Source organism: Hippoglossus hippoglossus, chromosome 16, assembly GCF_009819705.1.
Source record: "Hippoglossus hippoglossus isolate fHipHip1 chromosome 16, fHipHip1.pri, whole genome shotgun sequence".
In the NCBI taxonomy this organism is placed as follows: Eukaryota; Metazoa; Chordata; class Actinopteri; order Pleuronectiformes; family Pleuronectidae; genus Hippoglossus; species Hippoglossus hippoglossus.
Window position 1 is genome coordinate 24,528,379 of NC_047166.1, and position 12,994 is coordinate 24,541,372.

The 12,994-nt window shown below is 41.8% G+C and overlaps 1 protein-coding gene across 1 annotated transcript; it reads right to left on the reverse strand.

Annotated features, from left to right (window-relative positions):
* Nucleotides 1-7,193: 7,193 nt before the first annotated feature.
* Nucleotides 7,194-10,952, reverse strand: pou3f2b (POU class 3 homeobox 2b). The gene has a single exon (XM_034612161.1). The coding sequence runs from the start codon at nucleotides 10,950-10,952 to the stop codon at nucleotides 9,666-9,668; it is 1,287 nt and encodes a 428-aa protein (XP_034468052.1). The 3' UTR covers nucleotides 7,194-9,665.
* Nucleotides 10,953-12,994: the final 2,042 nt, after the last annotated feature.

Consider the following 12,994-nt stretch of genomic DNA (forward strand, 5'->3'; position numbering starts at 1 on the left):
AGGACAGTTAGGCTAACACAGTGTAAATGACGGCGTTTCCAGTCTAATTTGATGTCCGGGCTTATGGACACTTTGATGATACCACACGAGCAATATTTATCTTTTTTTCAGTTTTTTTTTACGTTTGAAGAAGTGGTCACCATTGACTTCAATTGTATTGGATTTGGCTGCAACGCTGTTTAACCCTGAAACTCCCAAAGTGTTTTGTGGACTCAAACACTTCACCCTCCATCGGCATAGTAGTGAGTAGATAATGAGTGAATTTTCATTCTTGGATGATCTATCCCTTTAACTTGCTCATATGGCTTTCTAACTTATTCTCCAGCCTTAGTGCACAGTGCACCATCACTGTGAATTGCATTACTGTGTCATGCCTTGTCAGAAGACTAGTGTAAAGTGTGACTGGGAGAAAGGTATGGTCGTCTACTGAATCCACAACCACCAGAGAAGCCTTTAGTCAGAATGACTGACTGAACAGTAGGGGTGGAATAATCCTTTATGTCCTTAACCCTCTGCTATTTTACAGTTTATTAATACCACGGGGAGACGTGACATTAGTTTGTCTTCTTAACTGTGTTTTAATGAATTGTTTATGCCTGGTTTAATGATGTATATTGTGGCCCTGTAATGTGCCCTAATGACGGAGAACGAGGCGGCCTCGGCTGAAGTATTAATTTGGACTGCCTCCCCGATGATTATTCCTCAGCCAGCGACACCACCGCTGCTGCCTCTGCTGCTGTGTGCGCGAGAACGGATGCAAACGTGATTCATGGAGGCTTTTTCCGCTCTGCGCTACAGCTTGATTCCTTGCTGTCACGCCACTCTGTGAGGCTGATATATCCTGGGGGGATCCACAGCAATTAGTTCAGCTTTTTATTTGTCTTTCAAGCGCTTACAGACGTAGCCTGATGAATCTGTGGGGGGAATATATGGATGGAAATCTTGTTCCTGAATAATAAATCCAACATTAAAATCTAAACAAGGGGAGGGTTACGGGTTGCTGGCGCAAGGTTGCCCTGTGCTATATTGTTCTCTATACAAACCACATAAGTGACACATGAACATACCTTGACAAATATTGCAGCACCCTGCCAGTACAGTAATACTCTTCTCCTCAGTGAGACATGTCTGCAGAGTGCTGTGGTCTGCCTTGTCCTCAGGCGGAGACTCGACAGGCCTCAGACCTGCCTGAGGGAGGCCTCTTTGTGATACCCATCATTATGTGGCTTGGTGTTCCTTCTCTCGTTTCCCACCTTAGACTCTTAATAACGAGGACGTCCCTGTCAGTCCCTGCACTGCTGTGTCTACATCTTGTTATTTTTGTTCTGTTTTGAAGGATATGGAGAATTTCAGTACTGAGTTTGTCAAATCCAACTAAATTCTATAATCCATATGTAGCTTTTTGAAGCAGCAGGCAGGGGATATGTTTATTTAGCCGTGTCTAAATCCACGAGGATAACAGTTTTCATTTTGTGCACACTGTCAAACTGTGAGACTCTGCTGTAATTACTGTAAACAAGTGACGCCACATTTGAGACAATTTTCGAAACCCTGATCAGATGCTGGTGGTGCAGATTCAGTGCTAATGTTTCTCAAAATGGAGACCAGATATTTAACAAAACACTGTTAAGGCATGTTTTTGCCTGTTCTTTTGCTTACGGGTCATTTTCTTTTTCGAAAGCAAGAGATACATCTTTCAGAAATGTGTCAGAGACCAGAGGTTTTCAACTTCTTTGGCTTGTTACGGCTTTTCACACACCAGTCAATTTAGAGATGTTGGGCTTTTTAGCTTCCATAACTTATCTTCTCTCATCCAGGCGGAAAGAATATACACATTTAGGTGTTGATTTTGGCGGCTGTGGTTCAGGCGATAGAGTGGGTCCGGCTCATCCACTAACCGGAAGGTCAGCGCTTTGATTATGAGGCATTCTCATTGAAAAAGTACTCGTAATTCCCCTTCATTGAACATGAGTGCTGGGTTTGAACGGTGCACAGCACAAGATGGCCTCCGAGAGATGAGCATGTTTCACAAACAGGCCGAGCAATTACAGCCTGAATAATTATGTGCTGAAGGGGAGACACGTTTCGCCCCACTGCTCAGCAAAGTTCATGTGAAGTTATAATTAAACAATAACTCGTTTACAAATGAACGCACACACGCATTTGTGTACTTAAGTGTGCAAAGTGTAATTAGCTGCGATGCATCTGAGTGAGATTGAAGAACAACAATGTCAAACGGTGGAATTATGTTCAGGCCGTGAGCTTGTATCACTGTTATCTGTGCGCTCAGGGGGGGGGGGGAGGAAGTGGAGGTGTGAGCGAACAGAGAAAGACAGGCTGAATGAGTGATCGATACAGACGGCTGATTCAGCTTCACAAGATTCAGAGATGATGTTTGACAGGGAAACTTTGTACAAACATGTTCAATGAAGATCTCTGGGGGGTAAATAAAGTTAGTCACAAAAATGAAACATTCATTTTTCAAAGTTAATTAGACCCCAGGAAATCATATTGAAACATGATGTAGCTGCACACAATGTTCAATGACATAATGTGATCAAAGGAAGATTAGGTATTAATGTTGTTTCTCAGGGACGGACATAAATATATCTGCTTGATGTTGTACTCACGCTTTAATTTGTAATTTGTCACAATTCTTACCAGTAAGTGAATCTGCTCATTACACAATGTTTTTCGCGACAGGACTAAAACTGCTGAGTCAGTATTGGTACTTTAAGCACATCTTGACACTAGGATGTGTATGCTTTACTTGATATATATATATGGTGTATGGTCTCACTTAATTACAGCACCTATTGCTGCAGGCATGGACAACTCTGTCTCTGAAAACATAATGTTGTGGAGCAGCTGCGGGACAAACCGATGAGAAGCCAGGGAGGAGAGGGAGAGATGATGTGCAGGTCTCCTCGTGATAACCTGATCACAACGTGTGTCAAAGACTCTTCAGACAGTTGGAGCTGACACTCAGCACGATGTGGTTTCCGGCTCGTCTGAACAGGCTCGACAGGCTGAGATGTCCTTTCACATTTAGTTGCTTTTCATCTGGCCACCTTGTAACAACAGGCACAAAACTGTGAGGCTGAGATGTGAAGTTTGGTAAGAAGCTCTCTGCAACCAGTGATGGGTTGGCACGATTATCGTACTCCTATTATTGATCTGGGGCTGCTTGTATGATAATTGTCATTATTGATTGTCGTATCATTTTACGATTCATTGTTTAGTCTACTAATGTGACAACCCAGTTTAAAATGGCCATTGCGAGTCTTCAGAGCCTGAGGTGAGGTCTTCCACTGCTCTTTTTTTTACTGCAGAACGTTTTACTTGTCACAGTAGGAAAAGCATAGGTGTCATTTATTACATTCACTCTGGTCTTGAGTGTCTCAGTGAGCTATAGCCCAGAAACTGAAGCAGCTCAATGGAACTCAGGCATCATTTATTACATTATTTACTTTTGTGACCCGTCTGAATGTGGTTTGACAACGAGGCTCACTGCTTGTTTACCCATTAATTCACATTCACACAATGATTAAAAAAGCAGCAAATTCTCAGGTTTGAGAATCCGAAACCAGAAGTTAGAATTTTTTAATTTATAATCTTCCCAACGATTAAACATTTTGAGTTGGTTAATAAAATCAAAAATGTATTGCGCATCTCTATCACTTAGAGGAACTAGAATGGCACACAGTAGAGTGCATACCTCCACCAAGGCCCCTTATATCCAGTCAAGCCCACTGCTAATTATACACACCTCTCTAAATATGCCTGATTTTTGCATCGAGATCTTTATATTATTTATTTAGAAATTTGCAAAAATTCATTGTCAAATAAAATAAAAATATACCCTAACCCCAATATTCCTGGATTCGTCCCCAGATCCAGATCCACACATCCTTTGACCAAGTTTCATGGTAATCTGTTTAGTGGTGTTTGTGTAATGCTGCTAACAGACAGACAAACAAAAAACACTGATGAATGATTAAGTGGATATTGTGAGACTGTGATATTTTCTCTAATGTTTATATAACCTATAGTTATATCCATTGTATTTATTCATCTTTTAAAATATTTCATAACTATGTTAAATGTAATCATAACATGGTCATGTTGAGTTGAATTTCTCAAGTTTCACGTTTTGCTCTTGTCCATAAAAGCAAACACTTGATAAGATATCTTTATGTTAATTTATTTGAAAAGAGAAAACTAATGTTGAAAGTGTAATTTTTACTTCAGAATTATATGATAATCATGTGATGATGTCTGATCTATTTGTGTCAGGGAGATTAATAGCAACAGAGAAATCAATGTAAAAATATGACACTTTTTTTCTTATAAAACAGCTCCACAAAATGTCCATATGTCCTACAGGGACTGACAGTGGACTGTGTCATCGAACGCAGTTTGAGAAAGTGTGATTTAGTGCTACAAAGATCTTTGATCTCTATTGACTGTATATAGTGTTGGTCTTTTAATCATCATCTTATTGTATTCATTTAATACCAGCTAACCTTGTTGTGAAGGCTTCTACTGCCTTTGATCAAATACTAAATAAAATTTGATTCTGCAAACTTCCCCAAAGTAAAATATTAGACCACAAACTCTACTCTTACAAACATGATTCTGTCCTCATTTAATGATTTTATAGATTTGAAGTTTGAATCAGTCCTCACAGTGTTATAACATGACAGCTCGGACTCACTCTTGGGTTGTGATGGTGTCACTAGATGGCGCTAGAGCACCAACTATCCCCCCTCTCTGTTGTTTCTCCTCAGCACCACAACAGTGGAGTTTTTTTTTTTTTTCTTCCCTGGAAGCCTAATGGGAAATTTCAAGTCACCTAAATAAAAAGGAAGGTGTAATTAACGCGACGCACTATTAATTGCATCTGCCAGAGAGTGGGTGAAGGGCAGGAGGGCACACTTTTTATTTTTGATTACTGGGCTCCACAAAGGTCCACTTCACAGATCAGAGAGAGGCCTTTATGTCAGGGTGTCATTTCATGCCAGGCGTCCAAATGGCAGGTCAAACGGTCACGATGATGCACAGAGGGTCAGCGTCTCATTTCCCCTGCATCAGCAACATAACAGCATGTGGAAAGGATCGCGTGGTATTGTGCTGTAATCTGGAGCCACTGTAGTGCATTAAAGAGAGATAACATCAGCTGTGCTTATCAGCCTACATGGAGGCAAATTAAACATATAGGGACATTTTGACATGAAACAATAAAGCATGGGTTTAAATAATGAAATGAACATTAACAACAGAGTTATTGTTAATGTTTTCACGAACATCTGGGCCTCAAGTCAAAATGTCGGCTGAGAAAAATGCATGTTACTGACTACACATTCTGAATAAGAAGCCACATAGGCTGCTTTAATCCTGTGTATTATTGGAATGTTATGCCCAGCCTACACATTTTTCACTTGAGAAAATTGTAACTTTTTATGTCATGGTTTTGTCCACAGTAGAAAGAAAGTGTCAATAGCTTCTGCAAGTACAAACATGTTTACATAGTCACACATGAAGTCCCCACAGGAAATCATTCATCGCAACAGCCAGTAAAAATAGTCTGTTCTGTTTATTCTCTCAGTTCAATGGATTTAGATCCAAGAGAGCACCCCTACTTTTTGTTTTGGTTAATGATTATTGGGAAATCAGCTATCAATTACCCCAGTGATCCTTCTCATGTATCAATAATGATGCTGAGGTGTGCACTGTAAATCTCAGTTTCTACTCTTCTTCCTCACTACTGCTGCAAACATCAGGACAGAGGCCGGCCGTTTGTGGAGTGAAACGGAGGTGAAATGAATATGAATTAATATTATTATAAGAGCCACAGAGGGCAAAACATTATTTTTTTATATATATCTTTTAGTCAAAAGAGGATGGTGTAAAGGAAATAGTGACTGTGCATTATGGCCATTAGCTTCAAATAAAATCAACTAGAACCCCGATCACACCATACATTCCTCTGGGAGTATTATGGAGAAATGACACACTGTGAGAATGGGGAAATGCCACCACGGTCACCACTGTCAATATCACTGTCACTATAAGTCCCTATAGAAATATTATAGTGGATTTCTTTTTCCTCTTAGGGGTATTTCTTTATCTATTGATCCAGATCATTTCTGTGGTGATGAGGGAATATTATGGAGTAAATTGAATACAATAGGTTTTGTTGAATAGCAGGAGGCAGTTATTTAAATCTAATGATCCATGATACGTCCCACAAAGTCTGGGTTTTTGAATTTACTTCAGAAGATTAAAACTTGCTTTGTTTGGGACTTTTTGGGCTGTAAATCTCTCCAGACTTACAGCCCAAAAAGTCCCAAATGAAGCAAGTTTTTATCTTCTGAAATTGATTAATATTATTTAAGAAATAAAACCTTTGTTTTATTTCTTTTTATTTATCATTATCTGTATCAGAATTGGGAGTACACATGTTTGGTTTAGTAGACTCACAGATAAGTCAAGAGGCTTGCTCATTCAAGTTTTGCTATTGATGTGATGGAGAGCTTATATTTTTGGATTGAGACTGATATGAATGAACTATCAAATGAATAAGGTATGATCACAACTTGTTTTATTACGTGGAATAAATATAAAAAAGTTTTGTTTGTTTTTTGCGGCTTAAAAAAACAAAACAAAACCTCAACTTTATAGTTTTAATAGTTGTTGGTTTTTTTTTTAAATGATTTCTATGCTTGTGGCTTTTTAGTTCCCAATACTGTGAGCATACAACACAGTACCTTTAAGTCTCAGTGAAATGGCAGTGAAACCCAAATCTGCTGGGCCACGTTCAGCCCACCCTTGGACCACTGTGGGTCCGCGCACCTTACTTTGGGAACCCCTAATTTAACCTTACATTGAAGCGGAGGTTTTCTCAGCCAGAGCCAGTCGATTTTAAAATCAGCCCGGGGCAGAAACAACACATCATCGGCTCATAATCTTCCATTCATCAACCCTGATTTCTCCCCACCATTAATTCCGCCCAGACCAATGGGCTCAAAGCAAGAGACCAGATTTTTTTTCTTTTTCTTTTTTTCTTTTTTTTAACACCACCAGCTGCAGAGCAGACAGTGAACTCACTGCATCATCATCATCATCATCATCATCATCATCATCATCATCATCTTTCAGGTTTGGGTAAAAAAATACATTTAGCCTTGACGTTGGAAAAAAGCTGTTTAATATCAACCCCATTATTTAAAAATGTGCAAGTCCGTTGTTCATGTGTCAAGTGATGAAACACCTACAGGCATTTGTCTCCTCTGCTTCACCCCAAGTTCATCCAGCGAATATGACAGAGCCCACAGAGCCCCCCCCCACCCCGACCCCCATCAAAACATACAAAATAAAATAAAGGTTTAACAGCAGGCGATTCAACCAAAACCAGAAGAAAACGGCGTCGGATTGCTACAGGTCAGGTCTACGTCCCACAACGTGAATTTAAACTTGGATCGATTCATTAAAGCTACCGAGGAAAACATCTCAATGGCATGAAAAAACAAAACAAGAAGAGAAATTCTGTTCCCACATGAGAGAGGAAAAACACATCCCTGGATATCTGTGTTTGAAAAAAAAAGGATAAGACAAGATAAGATAAAATAATACAAAAATAACAATATGCTGTGCGGAGAAAATATGTATATGTACATTTAACTGTACCGGTCCAGGCTGTGGCAATGCCGCTGGAAAAACTAAAGTCAAATAAAACAAAATAAAAAACAAAGTATCCCTCCTTCCCTTCAAAACAAAAGCCTCTTCGCTGTCATTTCATATATATCTTGCTCTTTGTGTCACTTATATAAAAACCCACCGTAGAATAAATTACAATCTCATTAAAAAACAAAATAAAAGTTCTCCGAACAATTTCCCCCAGAATAAAGCACGAAGATAAACAAAATGGCTGAAATGAAACGCATGGCAACAAGCTCACGAACAAATAATAATAATAATAATAATAGTAATACTACTAATAATAATAATAATAATAACAATAATAATAATAATAATAATTTTGATCATATGCTGCAATTTTTGGAATGTCACCAAGTGTGATTTGAAATTTAAATTTGAGAAATGTATCATTATTATTTACTTTCTTTTTCAAACCCACTAATCATGGTGGCGATCTCGCTGTTTTTGTCCTGATTCATTTATGGTTTGACAGTAATGTTAAATCTGAATTCAGACAGTAATTTGATTGGAAACACAATCTAATGTAGTTTCACAAAAAAAAAAAAAGAACTCATCGGACAATTGATCAAAATTAAACTGATTCCACGTGAGATGTTTTTTTAAAACACGTCTTCAGAGTCAAATTAAAACAGAAAATTATAAAACCGCAAACGAGCATAACCTCGGCAACAAAATAAAAAATAAAAACGTTAAATAGCACACAAGTACAAGGCAGTAGGTAGGCTATGAATGAGAACTGGATTTTTGAAAACTCAGCCCGCTTGTTTTTGAAAACATCGATCCAAAAAAGTGCCCCAGTGAAGAAAGAAACAAAAAAGGGATGAAGCCATGACTTTTCAAAGTTATACAATATTTACAAAAGTGGATCCAAAATTTCTGTGAGAGTTGCTGACATATATCTCTATAGATATATCTATAGGCTAATATCTATAGCCCATCCTGTTGTGGGAAAAGTGCCAGATAATCAAATCAATCGCCACGGAGCCTGAGCTGGGAAACTCTCAGAGGGAATTTAATATTATTTATATTATTTAACGCTGGTTTTGTGAAGAATATCATGGAATATCACGGTAATACTTGGTCAGGGTCCGACTGCACTGCAGGCCACTGGAGAGGTCAGCCAGTGAACTTAATAATAATAATAATAATAATAATAATAATAATAATAATAATAATAATAATAATAATAATAATGTCCATGACCACATCCTCTCAGAATAAATAAGAGCTGAATGGCCTGCAGCTTCCAGCAGAGTTCTTCCCGCAGCGCAGAGCGGCTCTGTGCTGCCTGGCTGACAGATGGGACTCGGCCGATGCTCACCCTCAGCTGGACTCCACTGGACTGGGGCCGCAGCCTCCACTGGCCCCCAGTTTACTCCATTAACGCAGCTCCTTTGACCCCCACTGCGACACCCACCCACCCATCTATCCATCCACTGCTGGACGCACAGTGTAGAGCTACAAAACTAAAACGCCTCTGCTCTCCCTTTTACGCACAGGACAAAATAAATGTTGAATTGGATTAAAAAAATTAAAAAAAAGTGGCAAATGGAAACCGCTGAGCTATGCCTGTCGTCTAAAAAACACGTATGCCATCCTTCCCCTCCCTCTACTTTTGTTTTCGTCAAGTATGATTTCAATAACACAATGGGGGCTACACCTCGAAACTGCGTCGACTGGAGTCACAGTGCTGGCCATGTATCCTCGGAGAACACAACACAGGCTTATGTTCCTTTAGCTCTGGGAGAGGAAAACAAATGTCCTGTCCTCCCCTCACTCACTCGCCGTGTCTCACAGATTCACTGCAGATATTGTGTGAGTACTCACTGCAATCTATCATACATAAAACACCACTATATCGCTTCATAGTCCAGTGATTTATATATACCCTCGGGGATAAATAAAAAGGATAAACAAGTCCTGGAGGAGCGGTCCGGCTGAGTTCATTGGACCGGGGTCTGGACCCCGTGGTGCGGCGGCGTGTCCCCGTACACATCCTCGCTCCCTGGCAGAGCTCCTCCGGGAGGAGTCATGCGTTTCTCCTTCTGTCTCCTGTTACAAAACCAAACCCTCACCACCTCTTTCTCCAGGTGCAGACTGTCCGCCAGGCCGATTATTTCCGACGCTGCTGGTTTAGGGCTCTTCAAAAAATGGCTCTCCAACGCTCCCTTTACGCTTACCTCGATTGAAGTCCGTTTTTTCCTTTTCCTGCCCTGCGCAGCGATTTTGTCCAGGCTGGTCGGGCTGCCCGAGGTGGAGTCCGCCTCCTCCAGCCACTTGTTCAACAGAGGCTTCAGCTTGCACATGTTTTTGAAGCTGAGCTGCAGGGCCTCAAACCTGCATATGGTGGTTTGGGAAAACACATTTCCGTACAGGGTCCCCAGGGCGAGTCCCACGTCCGCCTGCGTGAAGCCCAGCTTGATCCTCCGCTGTTTGAACTGTTTGGCGAACTGCTCCAGGTCGTCCGAGGTCGGCGTATCCTCGTCCGAGTGGTCGTGGTGGCTCCCCGGCTGGTGCTGGTGCTGATGCTGGGACGGCGGGTGGCCGTGGTCGCTGAGGTGCGGGCTGTGGTGGTCGTCATGACTGTCTCTTAGGTTGTGGTGGTGCATCCCCTGCCCGCTGCTCGGGATCAGCCCGTTCACGCTGAAGCCCGGCTGGGAGTAAATAAGGCTTTGGCCGTTCGTCGTCGCCATGCTCGGTATGTGCGCCGCGGTGGTGGTTCTCCACGCCCGGCTGTCGTGGTGGTTCCCGTGCGTCTGGTGCACCAGGTGGGGCGGCCGCGACTGGTGCTGCAGGTTGCTGCTGGAGTTGTGCATCTCGTCCCGGGCGCCCTGCACCGTGGGTTTGATGTCCTGCTCCGCGCCGAGCGGGCTGGAGGACCACGGGGCTCCCTCTCCGTGGGACAGCGCCGTGATCCACTGGTGTGCGTGGCTGAGCGTGTGGCTGTTGCTCTGGAGCGGGTAGTCGCCCTGCAACAGGCTCTGTGCGTCCCGGTACGCCGTGGCTTGCTGCATGCTGCCAGGCTCCGAGTGCACGATGGATGCGCTGGAGGTGAGTATGTTGTAGTGGTTAGACGCTGCGGTCGCCATGACTTTCGGAGCCGGACTGGTCGCTCTTATTATAGGAACCTCGCATTTGACAGATCCTCTCCTGCCCACAGGCGGCTCCCAGGCGCTCTGCCAAGTGTACGCCGAGGCGCACCTGGACTCCGCCCCGCCCCTGCCACTCATTGGACGGGCAAAGATGATGGACGTGGTTACCAGGGGCAACGGTACGGCGATTGGCTGCGGGGAAGTCTCCGCAAACACTACTCTCTTTGTCGGAGAGGTGCGAGCTGAGGCTCCCGTGGATGCGGAGAGCCGGAGTGCAGCGTGGGGAGACGGAGCACCGGGATGAGCAGTGCAACTGTAAGATACAGTTGATTTACTTTGATAACCATGTTGTATCAAGACTCTGGCTGTGGGTGCAAGCTAGGTCGTGGAGAGCAGGGTTTCCTCTGATGTGTATGTCTAATCATTGGGCTACTTTTTGTTTTTAAGAGTTGGCTGTGATTACGCGCACGTTTATGCCATAAAATGCTGGAAACGTGTGTGCAACATCCTGATGTGATCAGACAGCGTCCACTTTTGCGACAAAGGAAGCTGGATTTCAGAGCATGTTCATGTTTATCTGCAGAATACAACAGGTCAGGCTGCAAACTGGAGCTGCTGGACAGAAAAGTACAGATGAGTGTTTTCACGAGTTCTGCTGAGACGTTATTAGGTGTGTGCTTATTAATTAATACAATTGTATTATTTTGTGCAGTGTAATGTGTGTGTGTGTAAATGTGTGTGAATTAAATTATTGATGTAACCCGATTCTTAAGGAGAATCAATCAACCATTACTGCTACATTACTCTTATTAAAGTTCAGATTTAAATTTGGACATTTTTGCCAGTTATGTACGTGTGAGACAAAATAATTATAATTTTAATATAATATTATATAGTAATAATAATATATACAATTTATTCAAACTGGTTTTAAAACAGCAAATAAAAAACACACTGTATTACAGCCTAAACTTCAAAATGATTTTCTGGATGTAAACCCTAAAGTACAGTGTAAGAGGAATAAAACCATGTAAAAAGATGAAAGAAGACACGATTAAATCAAATAATTTTATTTAATATAAAAGGTCCTGACGATTAAACAGCAATAAATTGGATTAAATTGCGACTGAGCAGTACATGGACCTCATTTGTTGACATGCAGCCTGCTCCTGACTGCACCTGATCTGCATTCAGAAGATGCAGGTTTTAAGATTTATTGTTTGTTCAAATGGAGCCATTTGTCATTTGAAAAGGTGACACTTACACTGAGTGCTAACATCAGTCTGTTATTTTCTTTTTAGTGTGTTTGCATTTTTTTAAATAATTAATTGGTTAATTGGCTGCACTTTCTCAAATACAAATAAAAGTGTAGACTTGTATATTTCCCCCCACAGTGAAGTTTCATATGTCTTGAATTAAAAACTTTAAACATCCCATGAAATAATCAAATAAAGTTTTGTGTCCAAATAGGCTGTAAAGTCAATTTTACAAGCTCCATCTCAGTAAGAGAGGTTACACATAGAAAGAAAGAAGGTGCCCGGATTGGGGCTGAGATTTTGTATCATGACTGACTTAAAAGATGTATATTTTAAAAAAGTAATTTTTTTGCGCCTTTGTCCCTGCAATGTTCCTTTGGTAAATGTAGATGTGTGTGCTCTAAATGGTTGTTTACAGCACTGAATAGGTTCTATGTGGGACCAGCAGAGCGTGGTGCAGCAGCACTGGGATCCTTCCAGGATTCTTTTTAACACCAAGAGATTCAGAAATGATTTTTCTGGTCGTATATACAAACTATTTTAGAGTTAATAGTGTGTGAAAAACCTCTTTGGCCACTCATCATTCCCTTAAAGTGAGGAGAGACACAAGTGTAGAGGAGGATTAAGTCTAGACTCAGGCCTCTGGTCCAGGGGTAAGGAGGGCAGCTTTCCATCCCATCCCAGCTGTCGTCCCCCTCGGTGTCAGCTTCGGGGACCAGGACTTTGTCCAGAGAGGGGACATTCCTGGCCGACCACTGCTGGTTGCCATAGGGAGAGGTAAATGAAACAACGGCGGTTGCGTCGCTGCCCCTCGCCCCCCTCCAACCCCCACACCCCGTCCCTGGACTATCTAAAGGCCTCTATTTAGAGAGAAAGGCTCTCTGGTGTAGGGACAAAGCCTTCGCTGGGATAAAGGAGGGAGGA

Bases quoted from the DNA above. Each gene is read 5' to 3' on its own strand.
- pou3f2b (XM_034612161.1), bottom strand. From the start codon at position 10,952: ATGAGTGGCAGGGGCGGGGCGGAGTCCAGGTGCGCCTCGGCGTACACT.